The 18868-nt window shown below is 42.7% G+C and overlaps 1 protein-coding gene across 19 annotated transcripts in view; it reads right to left on the minus strand.

The window, feature by feature from the left end:
* The window catches only part of rg (A kinase anchor protein rugose), a 451984-nt gene that overhangs the window by 35821 nt on the left and 397295 nt on the right, over window positions 1-18868 (minus strand). For all 19 annotated transcript variants that reach the window (XM_033467861.2, XM_033467852.2, XM_033467860.2 and 16 more), the window contains one exon: window positions 1820-1937. In XM_033467861.2, coding sequence (XP_033323752.2) covers window positions 1820-1937 — 118 coding nt within the window. The remainder of the gene's footprint in view (window positions 1-1819; window positions 1938-18868) is intronic.

Raw genomic sequence — 18868 nt, forward strand, 5'->3', positions numbered from 1 at the left:
TATAAGTGATTCTCCCACGTTTGTCCAAGTATGTACGCGGCCGGCGACGATCCTCTTCGCAGGAACAACTATATTTCAAGCGAATCGCCGCTGCGAGGCCCCCGAACCGGCCACGAGGAATGTTTTAACACCTCACAATGAAATCGAGATAACGAGAACCGTCCGTTTCCTCCTTTCATAACGTCGCCCCGTAACGAACGACAGAACGCTTTATGTCTGTCGCGGCGGCGATCGGCCGCGCTGGAAGAGTTTAACGAGCGAGTAAGAAGCAACCGGGCGTCTTGTATCGGTGGCGTCGCGATGCTAATCTAAAAGATATTATCCCCTGCGAGGGAGTTCTACGTGCTTGTGTTACCCGGCCAGCAATTAGACAGCGAAAACTGTAATCGCCTGGCTTCGTTGACCATGTAAAACGTCTTCTGGCATCGTTGCTTCGCTCGTCGTCTTTGAAGTCGCGGGCAAAAATCGTTCGTGAAATTCAGAAGTACATCCGCGTTTTACTTGTTTGACCAGTTAGCCGTGTTCGACGAGTATACTCGTCATGGAGAAGCGGCAGTAGTTTGTGTCGCGACGAGTATACTCGTCATGGAGAAGCGGGAGTAGTTTGTGTCGCGACGAGTATACTCGTCATGGAGAAGCGGGAGTAGTTTGTGTCGCGACGAGTATACTCGTCGCGCGTAAAAAGTAGCAACCATTGGCTATTTAAATTGTAATTTTAGTGAAAAGAAAAACATACTCTGAAATTACAAGATGCTTAGAATACTTTGAGACCGGCTCAGAGTTAAACAAACAAAAAATATGAATAATTATACGAATAATTATATTGTAGTTCGAATTTTTGAATCTCTAACTTTTATAAGTATTTGAGTTTTCCTGCGTTTTCCGTTTATTACGTATGCAGTATATGTTAATGTTAAGTGAATAAGTACATGTTAGTGATAAAATTGTGAATTTTATCAAATAAAATCGTCTTTTTCATCCGACATTTTAACAGCGTCCTTTATTTGATCATCTGAAAAGGAGACGCCACAGGTAACCGATTAAACGAGGGACCATTCTTTTGCTTTATTCTCCAACCTTAAATGATAAAAGTGAATGAAAATTCATTCCTTCGTTGTCTTCGTTCGAAGAGCTGTCTTATTTTTCGAATGACAAGCTACGATATCTCACTGAAAAATAAAGTGTGAAGAAACAGTATCTATGCTTCACCAGATTCAATAAAAGACCAGAGATCGGACAGCCGTGCGAAAAATCTTTATTCTTATCATGCTTGATCTATTCTCTATGCTTCTTGTATCATTTTCTGAAGTATCATTCTTGCATCGAAACCTCTCCGAAGTCTAATTTCCAGTCAATAAACCATGACAAACACGATGCTGCCACAAATAAGCTCGAATCGTTGACTTCTCGAGACGACGGGTGTTCGCTTAAAAATGGATGTTCGCCGCTATTTTCGACAAGCTTTCCAAATCGGGCGTCCCGTATCAGCAAACTTCAGTCTGCAGAATGATAGGAAAAGATTGAGGGACAGCAGGTGTAGCCAGGATCAGCCGATAGACCGCGAAAAAAGGGGACGGCGTAATGCGGAGCAGATATTTATTGCGTAAAAAGCGCACGGGGGCGCGCGGCTCTCGGCGAGCTCCGGATTCCGTTTCCATTTTGCCAGATTAGATCGCGTCGTGTGAAATAATGCAGAAAGGCACGGCCGATCGAGCAAGAAATGGAATGCGCGTCGGTTTGAGAGCCGCCGCCGCCGCCGCCGACTTTTGCACTTCGCGATCCTCTGAAAACAAACGAAACGAGTCGCAGCACGACTTACTTCTGCTAGCCAGGAAGATCTCGATGGCCACGTTCTGAAGCAGATACCGACGGGAGAAGATCGCCCGGATCTCCGAGAAGTACCATTTTCCGTGCAAGTGGTCGCAGTACTTGAGAACCTGGAACAGAAACGAAAACAAACGACGTTTAGCAAACGCGATTCTCGAGTTTCAGAAAATTCTGCAGTTCTATAGGATGGGCCATGTGCTTGGTTTCTTTTTCAAGTTAATATACTAAGGAACGGTTTAGTGTTTTTCCAAGATTTCGTTGGACCTCTCTTTATGGGGAAATGCTGAGAGCCGTTGTTATTCTAACAGTTGTTACCCTAAACAAGTTAATTAAAGGAAATATCCATGGAGCTGTTTGTGAAATAGAGCCGAGAACAATCAAAAATACATTGAAAAAATATATATATATTGGAAAATATATATTTATATTTTATTATTATATTAATTTATTTTATATATATATATATATTTATATTTATTTTATAAATATATATTGAAGACAGGATAGGCTACTGCCAAGCCAGTCGTGACAGCCAATTAAATGAAATTATTTGTCATAATTATGCGTCATAATTAAGTTACTCTTTTTAACAAAGCAAAAACCTTGTATTAAAAAATTAGGCGACAGTATAGGGTATTGGCAAGCCAGTCGTGACAGCTATTTAAATGATATTATTTGTCATAATTTGTGTCATTATTTGTCATAATTAAGTTACTCTTTTTAATAAAGCAAAAACCTTGTATCGAAAAATTAGGCGAGCTATTGGCAAGCCAGTCGCGACAGCCATATAAATGAAATTATTTGTCACAATTATTCGGCAAATGGTAAACGGTTTTCCTTCTTATAACAATTTTAAAAAGAAACCAACAGATGACCCATCCTATTCTTTATAGAATTAATTCTAACGATTTATCTGCCGGATGCACAAAATGTTCCATAACCGTGCTATATCGAAGGGAAATTTAATATTCTTACGACTAGTCTTACAACTCCGTGCAATATAATTTAAGTATCGAGTTACTTTCCAGTCAATTAAAAACCAACTCTGATTCAATTAACTCGAATACAGGTTATTGGCGTAATAACGCTTCAGACTATGCGATAAGATCATAAAGTACAGACGTAAACCTGACGGGAATAATATTATTAAATTCGCGATAAAACACAGTCATAAAATGACAAACTTGTTTGGCTAACTACATTTTTGATTGGCTGGGAAAAGCGATGCTGAATTTCCTTATTGGAGCTCAACTTTCCTCGTGGTCGAAGATATAGCACGAAGAGTTTCGCAGTTTAACACGCGCTCCGTAGCCAAGAGGATCTTTTAATGCGAACATTTCGAGGTTCTGTTCGTCCTTTTTCAAACGCATCTTGTATTTCGAGTTTCGCCGCCGACTTATCCGTGCGAAGCTAATTTGAGCAGTTTTATTCAGTCGAGAAAGTCGATGCGCCGGGTTTCCTTATTGGAACTCAGCTTTCCTCATGGTTGATTGAGATAATGAAAAGTCCCGCAATTTGACACACGTTCTATCGCCAAGACATATGTATATGTACGTGTACATGTATATAGGTATATATATTCTACGCGAATATGTCAAAGTTCTATTCGCTTTTTTCCAAACGCGTCTTGAGTTCGTATTTCGTCGAATTACCTATGCTAAATTAGTTGAAACGCACGAAGAAACGTGGACGCAACTATAAATCGGCGAATCTGGATGCAATCATGTCGACAACACTGTCGTAAACGTGTGCGTTATTTTAGTTTCTAAAAAGATCTCGAACCGTAAATGAATTCCTTTATTCATTGCAATAAAAATGGCCCAAAGCATGACATTTTCAGAACTTCGTAAGGTTAGTGTTAATTACTGAGAATATGCTCTTAATCAATAAACAGGATCTAATAATTTTCTGAGAATTTTATTTCGCGCTTCAGAATTGTTTTTGTGATAATTCTGCGCCGCGAACTTACACGAAGTCACACGAAATCGATCGCGATTCGTTACAATTTATTACGGCGGATTTTTATGAAAAATAAAAATTGTCTGCATCAATTGCAAGATACAGAAGCTGCATAGATATTTATTTCACTCCTCGATCACTGTAACAAGTTGAGAATAGCGTGTTTCTACATTGTTTATACGTTTTTACAGCTTCGTACTCGATTCATTCATTTTTGCCATAGTTGCATAAAATCCGCAGTCTGTTTATTACAATCTCATCGTGTTCCTTATTTTTCTAATCCGTCGGAGAGGGAAATCAAAATTTAGCTGAACCATATCAAGCTTTATCGACGATTCGATTGCAATAAACGCGAATTCTATGCATTTACGACAAACTGGTGCAATGCAAAACAGTGAGACGATCGAAAGAATTTGAAAGTATCGACGTACCACAAGTGTCTCATTGGAATCATTAAACAAAGAATGTCGCAGCTCCCAATTCTTGAAATCGATGGATTTACAGTTCGCATAAAAATCCGCGATCTGGTGACGAAACTATGCTCGACGTTCGTGGTGTCTCGAAGCGCGAGAAATTCTCGCGAACGATTCTCCGCGACGGAATAAAAAACCATCGCGACAACTTATTAATACAAACAGCACGCGTTGCGCGCAATCCCCCGAAGTTGACGCGACGTTTATGAAATTTAACGAAAATATAAAATCCCGAATTCAACGTTAAACTTCAAGAGGCGCAACGATTCAAAGAGTTCTTCCCGCGACGGAAATTGTGAAATCGCCCGACACGTTACGGGTCAGAAGCGATTCGTAGACGCGAAGTTAACGAACACGCGCGATAACGAATCGTTCGGGGATGGTGGAAGGACGCGGAGCGACCGGAAGGAAGGCGGCGTTCTCGGGGTAAGAACCGAGGAACACCGAGAGGTACAAAGTCAGGGTGCGGTCGCATGGCTGACTGTAAGTATGCAACCTGGATACAGTGAAGTGTGATGTGATATAGTGAGACCAGTGCCGGTTGCAAGATGGCCGTCATGGTAAGAGGAGGAGCCTCCTGCTGAGCTGGGAATCGATCCCAGGACTTCGCGGACTTGCGCTCTCGAACGAGTCGTGAACAACTCGTAGGCGAAAAGGGGGAGGCAGAAAAAGGACGAGGCGCATCGGAGGAGAAAGAGCCAAAGGACAAGACAAAAGAAGGACAGAGCCCCAATTTACCGCCCTACGGACGGCACAGGCCTTTCAATTTTTCCTTCTTAATGAGCAGCCGACGACCGGCAACGCCGCCGTCGCCGTCGCCGACGCCGACGCGATGTCCTTGCGTTCGGGAAATCAAATTATCCTCGATATAATCCGGCGAAACGAGCCGTTTCTCGATCTTCCGGCCAACGAAGCCGCGACAATGCCAGATTTTTGTATACTTAACAATGATATTCGCGGGAAGACTGGCATAAAATAGAATTTCTTTTCATCCCGAAATCACTTTTTTCCGATTTGAAAATTGATTTCTGTGTGTAAATGTATTTCTGTGATTTCTGCGATCGAGTGTACTCATTTTATTTAGGCTCTGCGAGGTGGAGAATGGTGAAAACACCGTAATCAATTTTTATTTAAGATGCTGCTTCGGTTTTTAAGCTGTTTTCATTTCGTAGAAACTTTTGTTGTTGCTCGTTTGGCAGCCAACGCGTTGTATTTACACACTAAACTCTTTCGTTTATAACAAATGGCATATGAAACAAAGAATTCGTAGGCTCATCGATGATCCAATCATCTCGTGCAGCACTTATTTCGAAGGTTCTGCTTAAATCTTAACTGCGGACACGAGTTTCCGACAATTGTTCGCTAAAATATATCGTTTATGAAATGAATATGATATTAATTCTTACATAGAAATTAAATATAATGTGTATTGTACACGTTGGCAGGAGAGGAAGAAGTACAGTAAATTCTCTCTAATTTTCCTTCAGCTTTAAAGCGAAAATGGACCATTTGAGAAGAGGAAATACGATTATTCGAGCCTCGTTTTTATAACTATTGACAATCGACAACTACAAAAATGAGCCGTGAGGCTCGAATAGTTGTCCCAAATTGTCCATTTTTGTTTACAAGCCGAAGAAAAATCGGAGAGAAATCACTGTAACAACTTCTGGATCAGCTAATGGCAGAATAATTTTTAAATAATAATAGCCGCAAGGCTCGAATAATTGTCCCAAATTGTCCATATTTGTTTACAAGCCGAAGAAAACTCGACGAGAAATTACTGTAACAACTTCTGGATCAGCTTACGGCAGAATAATTTTTAAATAATAACAGTCGCAAGGCTCGAATAATTGTCCCAAATCGTCCATTTTTGTTTATAAGCCGAAGAAAATTCGTCGAGAAATTATGGCAGAACAATTTTTAAATAATAATATTTACTGCAGAGTCTGTCCGACTCCGCTGCTCGCGATTAAAGGGTTAATTCGTTATTTCTAAAATCGTTTCAGCCGCGGCTCCACGTCGAATACTTGGTAATGTATTCTTTTCTTGCGGCTTCGGTTCGCAGAAGAAGTCCCCGCAACGAATAATCGCAACAGTTCGATCGTCTCGGTAGTTCAAACGCGAGGCAGTCATTCAATAATTCATAACCATGAATATCGAGAGAAAAAACCGACCGCGCGTCGTAAAGAGAATGCGACGCGACGAAATACGTCGGATACGAATGAAAAGGTCTCCGTGGCTGCGGGACAGGATCAACGGTGTTCCCTACGAGTCGCCGGAGATCAAGTAAATACGAGAGATGACATTAGGGTGGCGGGCTGCAGCGCACGCACGTCCAAATCTAATTACACTAGCATAAGCGCCTCGGAGCCTCCGGGGACCATAAACGTCGCGTCAACTCCGGGGGATTGCGCGCAACGCGTGCTGTTTGTATTAATAAGTTGTCACAATGGTTTTTAATTCCGTCGCGGAGAATCGTTCGTGAGAATTTCTCGCGCTTCGAGACACGACGAACGTCGAGCATAGTTTCGTCACCAGATCGCGGATTTTTATGCGAACTATAAATCCATCGATTTCAAGAATCGGGAGCTGCGACATTCTTTGTTTAATGATTCCAATGAGACACTTGTGGTACGTCGATACTTTCAAATTCTTTCGATCGTCTCGCTGTTTTGCATTGCACCAGTTTGTCGTAAATGCATAGAATTCGCATTTATTGCAATCGAATCGTCGATAAAGCTTGATATGGTTCAGCTAAATTTTGATTTCCCTCTCCGACGGATTAGAAAAATAAGGAACACGATGAGATTGTAATAAACAAACTGCGGATTTTATGCAACTATGGCCAAAATGAATAGATCTAATACGAAGCTGTAGAAACGTATAAACAATTTAGAAACACGCTATTCTCAACTTGTTACAGTGATCGAGGAGTGAAATAAATATCTATGCAGCTTCTGTGTCTTGCAATTGATGCAGACAATTTTTATTTTTCATAAAAATCCGCCGTAATAAATTGTAACGAATCGCGATCGATTTCGTGCGACTTCGTGTAAGTTCGCGGCGCAGGATTATCACAAAAACAATTCTGAAGCGCGAAATAAAATTCTCAGAAAATTATTAGATCCTGTTTATTGATTAAGAGCATATTCTCAGTAATTAACAGTAATCTTACAAAGCTCCGAAAATGTGTCATATTTCCTGCCATTTTTATCGCAATGTACGTCCGAATAAAGGAATTCATTCGATCGTTTCGTAAGATAAGAGTTTTCACGATCTCAACAATTTGAATATAAAAAATGCGAAATCCGATCATTTTGATCAGCATGATAGATTATTAATGTATTAAAGATGTATTTAGAAATATATAGTATTAAAAATAATATAGTATTAATATAGTATATATATAGTATAAAAATGGCGCAGCGAATCTTTGATGAGAGCGTAATAACGATCGAAACGAATCGAAGCCGAACGTAGCGGAGAGGATATTCGATGGACTAAAATTGAATGCAGAATGTGTTGACTGTTAAAAATATTTTCGCAGTCGATTCGACGCGCGCGGCAGACTGCGAGGGGTGGGAACCGAGAGCCAACCCCCTAAAGTCAACTGCGCAAGCTCTTTGCAAACACTGCGCGGAACCGATAAAAGCCACGTCGTGATACGGCATTCGTTGTTCGGATGCCTGTGATCGTGACGTAGATACAACACGCTCGGTATATCATACTGATTCACGGTGGTTGTTGGTTCTTTGCCAGTCCAACTATTAATTTTCAAGAGTAGGTACATCAATTTCACAAACTGACCTTTATTACCAGCTTAGTACGTACCTTTATTACCGCTTTTTGAGAAACACGTCCTTACATCTCAACATCTTAATGTACGATATCGATCGATCGTCTTTCATTTATGACAATTAGTGGTAGTTGCACCTGTACACTGGTTCTCATGTTTTTTTCGCGAATGATACACGTTGGGAACACGCATTTTCGAGATATCGAGACAGAAACGCGACGAAGTTGTTCAGAGTATTGTATTAGCAGCTAAAAGGTTTAACACTGTTTTTATTCAAACATATGTTTGCTTCGAGACATCGATTCAATCATTTTCGATGAAAGAGTCCTTATGATCTGAATAATTGTTAAATAAATAATGTGAGACGGGTCAATTTCGATCGGCTCGATAGATTTGGTGTTAACAAACAAATTCGCCGATTTAGATTCTCCATTTACATTTTGTAATCGTAACGAAGCCTGATTCCTGTAAATTCGTTACAATGACAATAATTTTGAAGGATGATCGAGTGTTCTACACAGATCGCCAAAGAATGGAAATACAGTTGCACGAAGTAACAAGCTTTCCAATAAAATACAGGACGCACGTTGAACCGCAAAGGGTTAAATCATCTCGAGAGTTAAGCAGCGCCCTTGGAGGTCCACTCACAGTACTTTTAAATAATTAAATAAATATTAAATCGTCTTGGTTTCACATTTAATATCACATGTAATAAAATACTATCTCCATTAATTGTCCGGAGAATTTCTACCCCTTTCCTATCATTTTCTCCTATAAGGGTACCTTGGCTACTGAACAAACGTATATCAAACTTTATCGTCCAATTGTAGTACTTTTCTGATAACAAAAATTGTAGAGTCGAGAAAGATATCGATAGGAAATCCGCCAAATAACGACGATGTAGCTAGATATTAATTAGCCAGATATTAACTAGCATCAGTCTTTATCGTCCAATTCTAGTACTTTTCTGACAACAAAAATTGTAGACTCGATAAGAAATCCGCCAAATAACAACGATCTAGCCAGATATTAACTCGCCCCCCCCCAGATATTATTATAAACACTAATTACGGGGAAGAAGTTAATTAGCTCGCTGAAACATCCCTTAGCAACCCGATGGCGGTGTCACACGTTTATAAAGAAAACAGCTCGGTGGCTGCCGGTTGCAACAACCGGCGGATCGATATAAATAGTCGAGCGGCACTCGACGAATGTAAGACACGGCGATAAGTATGTGAGTGAGTCGTCGAAATGGCTCGCACCCCTGCGTTTCGTTGAGAAAGGAGCGCGTCAGCGGCCGGTCTCGCGCGACTAATATGTTTACACGTTCGATGAGCCATGGCTCGTCTCGATGCGGCGACGAGAGGAGAGTCGAGAGCGAGAGCGAAAGCGAGAGAGAGAGCGAGAGAGCAAGAGAAAGAGCGAGAGAGAGCGAGAGAGAAAGAGAGAGCGAGAGCGAGAGAGAAAGCGAGAGCGAGAGAGAGAGCAAGAGAGAGAGGGAGCGAGAGAGAAAGAAAGAGAGCGAGAGAGAGAGGGAGCGAGAGAGAAAGAAAGAGAGCGAGAGACAGAGGGAGCGAGAGAGAAAGAAAGAGAGCGAGAGAGAGAAAGAAAGAGAGCGAGAGGGAGAGAAAGAAAGAGAGCGGTTAAAAAGAGCTCGAGCACCGGGCGGAGTGTCAAGTGGTGTGCGCGATTAGTGTTCCCCATGCGGCGTTCATCTCTCGAGCCCGAAATCGGCCCGACTCAGCAGTGCGCCGGGGTTTCACGACGACAATGGGGCGTCGTGATGTAACAACATGTGTCGCGTTCGCAGGGCCCCCCTCGCAGCAGCCTCTATGTACACCATAGGGCACCATAGAATGGGGACCACTTAGCAGCCCGCCGGCGGTATACAACAAACAGATTAAGCGCCGGACAATAATAGACCCCCCGTTCGCCTACCGTGCCCGAGAGAACCCCGGCTGTCTACAAGGACCCTCCGCGCTCTTCTTCAAAGTGCGAACCACTCGAAATCACGAGAGCCTGGTGCCTGCCTCGCGGTGAACAGAGACGAAGAGAAAGGTGGAGAGTGAATGAGAGAGAGAGAGAGAGGGAGAGAGGAAGGGGCAGAGCACACGGTGGTTTATTCGATTCGGTGTACCAACAGCCAAAGTGGCCCGATCATTAATTATCTACGCCGTCGGCCGGGAAACCAGCCGCGGGAATTTTACGAGAACCTCCTTTTGGAAACTTGTCGCCGGCACGACGACCGTGTTTTACCGGAGTTTACTGAGCGACCGGCTAACGGGGATGCTCGCCGGTGATTGGGTGTAATTGGGGGGAGTGAATTACTGGCGAAACGTCGAGGCTTGACTCTCGAAGCTCTTCTTGTCTCCGTGGAGAATCGTTTATGATTTCGCGCGAACTTTATTCTTACGTGGAAACGATTTTTGACGCACTGGTAAGTGATCGAGAGGATTGTGATGGGATATTGAAGCTTTTTTTGAAGTGTTTTGAGGGAGAATTGAGTTCAATCGAAATTATGGATTTTAATTTAAATTGTGAAGTTTAATCGAAACTATGAAGTTCAATCTAAATTATGAATTTTACTCTAAATTGCGAAGTTTAATCGAAACTATGAAATTCAATCTAAATTGTGAATTTTAATCTAAATTGCGAAGTTTAATCGAAACTATGAAATTCAATCTAAATTGTGAATTTTAATCTAAATTGCGAAGTTTAATCGAAACTATGAAGTTCAATCTAAATTATGAATTTTAATCTAAATTGCGAGGTTTAATCGAAATTATGAAGTTCAATATAAATTGTGAATTTTAATCTAAATTGCGAAGTTTAATCGAAACTATGAAATTCAATCTAAATCATGAATTTTGATCTAAATTGCGTGGTTTAATCTGAATTGTGAATTTTTTAATCTAAATTATGAAGTTTAATCTAAAATATGAATTTTAATCTAAATTGTAAATTTTAATCTGAATCGTGAATTTTAATCTAAATTACGAAGCTTAACCTAAAATATGAAGTATAATTGAAATTATCAAGTTTAATCGAAATTGCGAAGTATAATTGAAATGATCGAGTTTAATTGAAATTGCGAGACTCTAATTATCGACAGAATACCTAGACTGTTAATTCTTCATTAAAATTGCTCGAAGTTGAAAATACAATTCTCCATTCTGCTTTAATCTCAATTAGAAGGGTGATTAATCGAATATCGTGACTACCCGCGGAGAAAGCTCCGCCGAGAAAGCCGACGCTTTGAAAATTTATCAGTAGCAAAAGCTGGGCTCCGCGAATTCACTACCGAATAACATTAATTTCAAACGTGCTCGAAGATCGCGGATAACGCGATTTATAATTGTCTTCTGTTCCGATAACATTCTTTCCGGCGCAGCGCGTGGAACGCGAGCTCGCTTAAAATTCGCATAACGAAATAGCTGTTTATCTATGTATATTCCGGAGCATCGTCGAACGTTATCTGTCTGAAATAACTCTTTTTTTCCGACGTACGTTGAAATGTACGCTGATGAGTATATTACCGGGAATACTCCATATGTATAAGCTCGCGGTAATTGTCTGGTTCTCTTTAAAAAAAATAGTTCATAAGGGTATTCGATATGCGATTATGTTTAAGGCCACTACCCTCGTTACGATAAAACGGTCAAGTTAAAGCTATCTCCGCCTTGGAAGCACTTCACAAACGATCTTTTCATCTGTTATGCTAATCCTAGCGGCGCCGGCTGTCTCGACTTCCAATCCTCGAATAATCCCGAATAAACAAATTTATATGGTCGCAACGGAAAATCCAACAAAAACATCAACCGGTATAGAACTCCGATAAAATCGCACTGCTCTAAACAAGAAATAACGAAACTCCGAATAAAATGGCGGAGCATCGAATCGTAGAAAACACGGCGTAACCGTCGCGCGTTAACCAGAAGAGGAACAGTTCTTAAACACCATAACCTTCTCGGGGGACCGTAAAAGTGTTTTCGAATGTAGAACAAGCACGGCAGAAACGCGCGAGCCGAAGTGTGAAAAAAGATGGACCATAAAAATGTAGAAAACGTGGCCTGCGTACGATCGAGGAACGCGCGCTCGGGGCTGCTCGTCGCGTGAACGCGCCGGATGCGAACAAAACGTTCGGGAGCCATCAAGACGATCCCGAGCGGCAATGAGTTATGCGTGCCACGTGCGTGTTCTCATACCTTTATTACCGTATCTCACACGAGATAGCGGATCGCGGCATCGGTCGCACAAAGAGCTTCTGGCGATGCGCTGGCGGAGCCGTTGCCCTTATTAACCGTCGGATTTGCCGGCTACCGGTCCGGCAAAAAGGTGTCTAAGCCCGCGTGTACGCAACGTCGGCCCTAAAGGGACACGCGGCCTCGGGGACACGGAATGTGGATCTCGCGGAGCGGACATCGTTAGCCGGTGAACGAAAGTAATTGGACAGAACGAGCCGAGTTAATGGCGCTCGGTACATCCCGAACGACAATGTCTCCCCCGTTCGATTAACCCGTATTATTCGATGCCGCGGCTCGTCGCGATTTGTTACCGAAAAACGGAGCGTTCTTCCTTCTCGTACAAGGAACTGTAATCGCCGAGCGGTTTCATCGAGAGTCGGGAAACGGCGGACAAACTCGATAAATGGAACGACGGATCTACAGTGATGTCTCTCTTATTGACGCTTAGATTGCGCACGAAAATGGACAATTTGGGAAGAGGAGATGCGATTGTTCGAGCTTTGCGGTTTGTTTTTGTTGGTATATACAACGATATTCACACACATGTCTACATAGGGGCAATAAATAAAGGTACAAGCCCGAGCTTCATAAATGCAGGCACAAGCCCGGTCTTCTCGGGGAAACATTAGGTATACATTAGGACTCTCTTTTACCTGGAATTTACCTAAAGGAATAGTATAAAAGGACTGCACGTTCCAGTGCGAGTCACCACTTCCCATAGAACTACAGAGGCGTTCATCAGCCTAGAAGACGATCAGTCAGACAGTATCTCCGCGACTTCACATACAGTTACTCTTCTTCACATAAAGTACATTTTATATCCGCCAGGTGCTTTTTTTTTTAAACACTGTATTATATTTGTATTGCATTATTAGTAAATAAACAATTACAAATTCCAACAGTTTTTATAGTCACGAATTGTCAACGATTATAAAAACGAGCTGCAAGGCTCGAATAATCTCCTCTTCCCAAACTGTTCACTTGTGTGCACAATCTGAGCGTTAGTTAGGGAAAATTGACAATAAATAGCGACTCCTGAATGGGATCGACGATGATGTATCGTTCACGACGCGATAACCGATCGACGAAAAGACAGGAGAGTCATCGAATATCTTTGGCGACATTACTGTAGGTATCTATTACAGTGATATTTCTCTAATTGACGCTCAGGTTGTCCACAAAAATGGACAATTTAGGAAGAGGAGATGCGATTGTTCGAGCTTTGCGGTTCATTTTTATAGATACGAATTGTCAACAACTATAAAAACGGTCTACAAGGCTCGAATAATCGTATCTCCTTCTCCCAAATTGTCAATTAGGGAGACATTACTATACACCCATTGCAATAACTTATCCTCGAATAGAGTAGTAATGCCCAACATTATATTGCTTTTACATGTTATTCGAATCGTTACCAACTACGTACTCGCCAAGTTTGTCAATGTTTCCGAGTTGCTGGTAGGTGACGGAAGTGGAAGAGGAGATGCGATTATTCGATCTTTGCGGTTCGTTTTTACAGTCACGAATTGTCAACGATTATAAAAACGAGCTGCAAACCTCGAATAATCGTGTCTCCTCTTCCCAAATTGTCCATTTTCACGTGCAATCTAAGCGTCAATAAGGGCGACATTACTCTATACTCTGTCAATCATAGCAAGTTTCTCCGCGCCACGCGATTTACGATGTTCCCCGACGAGTTCCGAATTCCCAATTCTCATCTTGGACGATCGGAGTTCCTCCGATAAGCCGAGCATCGATTTTTCCAAATTTTCCGCACCGCTGCTCGCGAATGCGCGCCGCTCCAGATCGAATCGCTGGATGAGAGATGCTCTCCTCTCGTATCATTAACCACGGAAACCGTGAAATACGCACTGCGCCGCGGCGCTTTCTAGTTTCGCCGGCTGTTGGGGCTCAACCACTGAGCCCTGGATTAGAACGGGATTACGCGAGGATGTCCATTCGAGCTGATTTACAAGGCCGACTCGATCCCCGGCAGACGATCGAGTCTCGGCTCGGCTCGGTCGGTCGGCTGACTGCGAGGAGACGTCGTTGACGTCGTTGTTCCTCCGTTGGGATCGTCGCACAATAAGGAGACAGCACGCAACAGGGGCTGAAAGTCCTTCTACCGAGAGTCCTTCTACCTGCCGTCGCGTAAAAGGAGGTCCCAGGAATGTTTTTGGCAGACTGCATTTGCCTAGAACTGCTCTTTTCAGCGAATCGGATACCACCAGTCTTTTGGAGGACCGATCGGGCTATTAGATAGAAGTCCCCGGTGCCAGCAGCCTCGATACGATGCTGCTCCCCCCGTACGTTAGCTCGGGGTGCTTTGCGAAGGCTTCTTGACCGTCGAAGATGGAATAATGGAGCGGTTTGCTCGAGTTGTTGCCCGGAGGTCTCATTTTCGAGGACATTAGACGACTCGGCGAACGAAACCGGAGCTCAGATGTTTCGACGATGATGCGGATCTTTGTGTCGAATAAAAATGTCTTGCATAGAATATACGAATTCGATTCTTTTTGTAATAATTTCGATACGTTGTTGATAATAATGAATAAACTCGCTCATCGATTCTTTTGATATTTTTGTAGTTTCAAATTACAGTCGCTCGTTTTTGTCATAAATGCATAAGATGCGCGTGTTTATTAATGGCCAAGAGGAGATAATCGTTTTGCAGCAGGGATGTAGAATTCAATATAATAACCAAACACTTGTTTTATCTTACTATCTTAACACTTGGCCAACAGAATGGGGAGATCTCCGCGTTTTAAATCCAGTCGACTGATGATAAATGGATGATAATGGATGATTAATGAAAAATTAAAAACGATTGCTTAATTTTATTAAGATTTGCAAGAGGTACGAACGCTGAAGAATTAATTTATGCCATATATGTTTGCTTCGTAATTTTTGTTTAATCGAATGAAATATTTTAATTTTATGAAAATTTTTCAGGTTTCTAGCGCGATCGTGGAAGCGTTAAGTACATTTTGACGTAGAATTGTGTACATCGATTTAAAACGAACTAAGGGTAATCTAAACGAACAACGGGTGATCATTGCGCAACGAATGATCTTCGCGCACTAATAATATGTATTAGAGTAATTTAGATAAATTATTAAAGTAATAATTTATTAGAGTAATCGAAGGAACTGTTTGTAAATCTAGACGAAGAACAGGTGATCAAGAGAGAATGGATTTCCGTGTACCTGCTCGTGCTACTGAGAAATGCTATGGTTTTCGACACGGTTATCCGGCGGGTCAACAGAATTCCCATCCGATATCGATCCTCGAGCTGGATAACTCCAAGAGAAAGCCTCCCCTAATATCCGAATGAAAGATGGTCGTGCGCGTCGTCCCGAAACCGAGCCACCGGTATCTTCTCGTGGGTGTACAAATAATTCAGATGATAAACGAATTAAGTCGAAACGGGATGATGAAAGGCGCGTTTAGGGCGGCGGAAGAGAGACCGGCTCCTGCATTAATGCGGGGGCTGATGTAGCAGAACGTTTGACCCCTCGTCCCTTGCGCGAAGACACTGTTCCACGTAGGATAGGGACGAGCGCAAGGGAGAGCGAGAGAGAGAGAGAGAAAAGAGAGAAAGAGAAAAGAGAGCGAGAGAGCGAGAGAGAGAGAGCAGAGCGCGAGAGCGGAGAGCGCGAGGAAGAGAGCGTGAGAGAGAGCGCGCGAGAGAAAGCGCGAGAGAGAGCGCGAGAGAGAGCGCGAGAGTGAGAGAGCGCGAGAGGGAGAGCGCGAGAGCAAGAGCGCGAGGAAGAGAGCGCGAGGAAAAGAGCGCGAGGAAGAGAGCGCGAGGAAAAGAGCGCGAGGAAAAGAGCGCGAGAGAGAGAGAGAGCGCGAGGAAAAGAGCGCGAGAGAGAGAGAGCGCAAGGAAGAGAGCGAGCTAGAGAGAGAGAGAGAGAGAGCGCGAGAGCGAGAGAGACGAAGGGAGGCGGACGCACGTGCTCGACTCATGAATCAAGTCGCATTAGTGGGGGGCATAGCAGGCCTGGTGGGCACCGATCTACCACTCCAACTTCAAGTAGATTGGATTTCTGAACTTTATTCAATTATCCGGGAACGAGGCGCGGCGAAACGAGCAGCGGCGTGCCGTTGAGGGCTTTCCGCGAATAATTCGAGCTGCGCCGGGCTCGTGCTGTGCGTCTGCAACACTAGAAGCACCGTGCAGTCGCTGCAGCTTACCGTCTCGTAAAAATAACAAAAGTTTGACGCGTTTGACCGTTTTCAAACCGCGTTTCTTCACGCCGCTCCTCTTTCTTAACTCCTTCACCGTGTTTCGACGCGTTTGACTCGTCAACGAAAATATCTAGCAATAATCTGCTAAGTATGAATGTTATTATTACGTTTCGTCATATCGGCATAAAATTATGCTCTCTTGGCGTCGATGTTTTAATATTCGAGTAAACGTGGACAGACGAAGAACGTAAATTTTAATTTTAAATAGTATTATTATTGTTAATTATTAATTTAATTTTAAATAGTATTATTGTTACTTTTTATTGTTACTTATATCCAAACGAAAAATTGACAAAATACTCCTCTATTCTCTATTATTTCTAATATAGAAATATGCAAATATATAGTATTATTGTTGCTTTATTGTTATTTATATCCAAACGAAAAATTGACAAAATACTCCTCTATTCTCTATTATTTCTAATATAAAAATATTCAAATATATAGTATTATTGTTACTTTATTGTTATTTATATCCAAACGAAAAATTGACAAAATACTCCTCTATTCTCTATTATTTCTAATATAGAAATATGCAAATATAGTGTATTATTAAATTTTCGTTTAAATATTACTAAAAAAAACATCACTAAAGCATTCACAAACTATGAAAACATCGGATATAGCTTTGATACGAATGCAGTATCGCTTTCAGAGGTTCGAAACCTTCGTCGAGGTCGGAATCCTGTTCTTAAGAAGTCCCTCTATTGTTACGTAGACGGCGCAGGCCGGTCTTCTTTCAGTTACGATTCGAAAGCAGTGCAAACGCTATGCTTCTGTGTGCGTTAGCTTGTTGTTCGTTTCCGGCGAAGCTACGAAGCAGCAATGTCTCCCTAACTGACGCTCAGATTATGCACAAAAATGGACAATTTCCGATTATTCGAGCCTTGCGGCTCATTTTTATAGTTGTTGACAATTCCTAAATATAAAAACAAACTCCAAGGATCGAATAATCGTATCTCCTCTTCCCAAATTGTCCATTTTTCTGCACAATCCGAGCGTCAATTAGAGAGACACTACTGTAATAGATGCGTACAGTAATGTCTCCCTTATTGACGCTTAGATTGCGCAGGAAAATTAACAATTTGGGAAGAGGAGATTATTCGAGCCTTGTAGACCGTTTTCATAGTTGTTGACAATTCGTAACTATAAAAATGAACCGCAAAGCTCCCTAATTGGCGCTTAGATTGTGCGGAAAAATGGACAATTTGAGAACAGGAGATACGATTATTCCGGCTTTGCGCTCTTTTTTTATAATCGTTGACAATCGGTAACTATCAAAACGAGTCGCAAAGCTCGAACAATCGCACCTCCTCTTCCCAAATTGTCCATTTTTCTGCACAATTCGAGCGTCAATTAGAGAGACATTACCGTACTCGGTCCACCGAAGATTCACGTCCCAGAATCAAAGATGACTCCCAGTAGCCCGTAATCGAACAGATATCATGATCACCTTCGAGAACGAGTATCCGGCACATCATAAAACACGCGTATACATCGGACAGCAACGTGGTTGAAAAATAAAGCTGCCTCTTCGCTACCGTCTACACGAAGTAACCGTCCGCGGCGTCGTCGAACACAAAACGGCACCGCCGAGCATAAGTCCCATAGATTTCCGTCGATAGTGAAAGGGTTGGGGAAAGGTCGGCCGGAAGAACGACGGCCATTCTGAGACGCGCGGGGACACTGTAATCTGTCGAATCTTATGGGAAAAATGTTCGACGTGTGGGATTATCTGCGTTGGTTATCGACGCATTCAGGTGTACGTATTCTCGCGCGCGGATTTTTACGATCGGGACATAAAAGGGGAACGTCGCGTTGCACGTCTTGCTGCGCTAGACGCACCGCACCGTTCACCTCGGACATCTGGCATCGAAGAACTCTGGCATCGATAGCGGTGGTCGGCGTTGCAAGCTGCGGGGGCTGTTCCTGTTTCGCGAACAAAGGCCGAAGCCGTGGTGGCGGTGTTTAAGGAACCTCTGCTTCTTATTCGAACGTCGGATATTCAAATGAGCCTCGCGTATTATCGACGCGAATGCTCGTGCCCGGAATTCTCATGCGACCCCGTCGAGGGGACAAACACGTTCTCCGGTGACATGTTTCTGTTCGGGGAATTCGCTCGGACGGAAGTCGCCGAGGGGTGGGTCAGGGTGTCTCTTGGCGGTTGTTGATCACAATGGCTCGGAATCACGGCTACGAATTAATCGTAAATGTCTCGAATCGATTTCCGTCGGCGTGATCGCGGTTTTCGTTGAAATGGCGACTTCGAACCGGAGAATAGCGCCGATCGGAACTGTCCTTATACTATCAGATTCGAA

Source organism: Megalopta genalis, chromosome 4 (genome assembly GCF_051020955.1).
Source record: "Megalopta genalis isolate 19385.01 chromosome 4, iyMegGena1_principal, whole genome shotgun sequence".
NCBI lineage: Eukaryota > Metazoa > Arthropoda > Insecta > Hymenoptera > Halictidae > Megalopta > Megalopta genalis.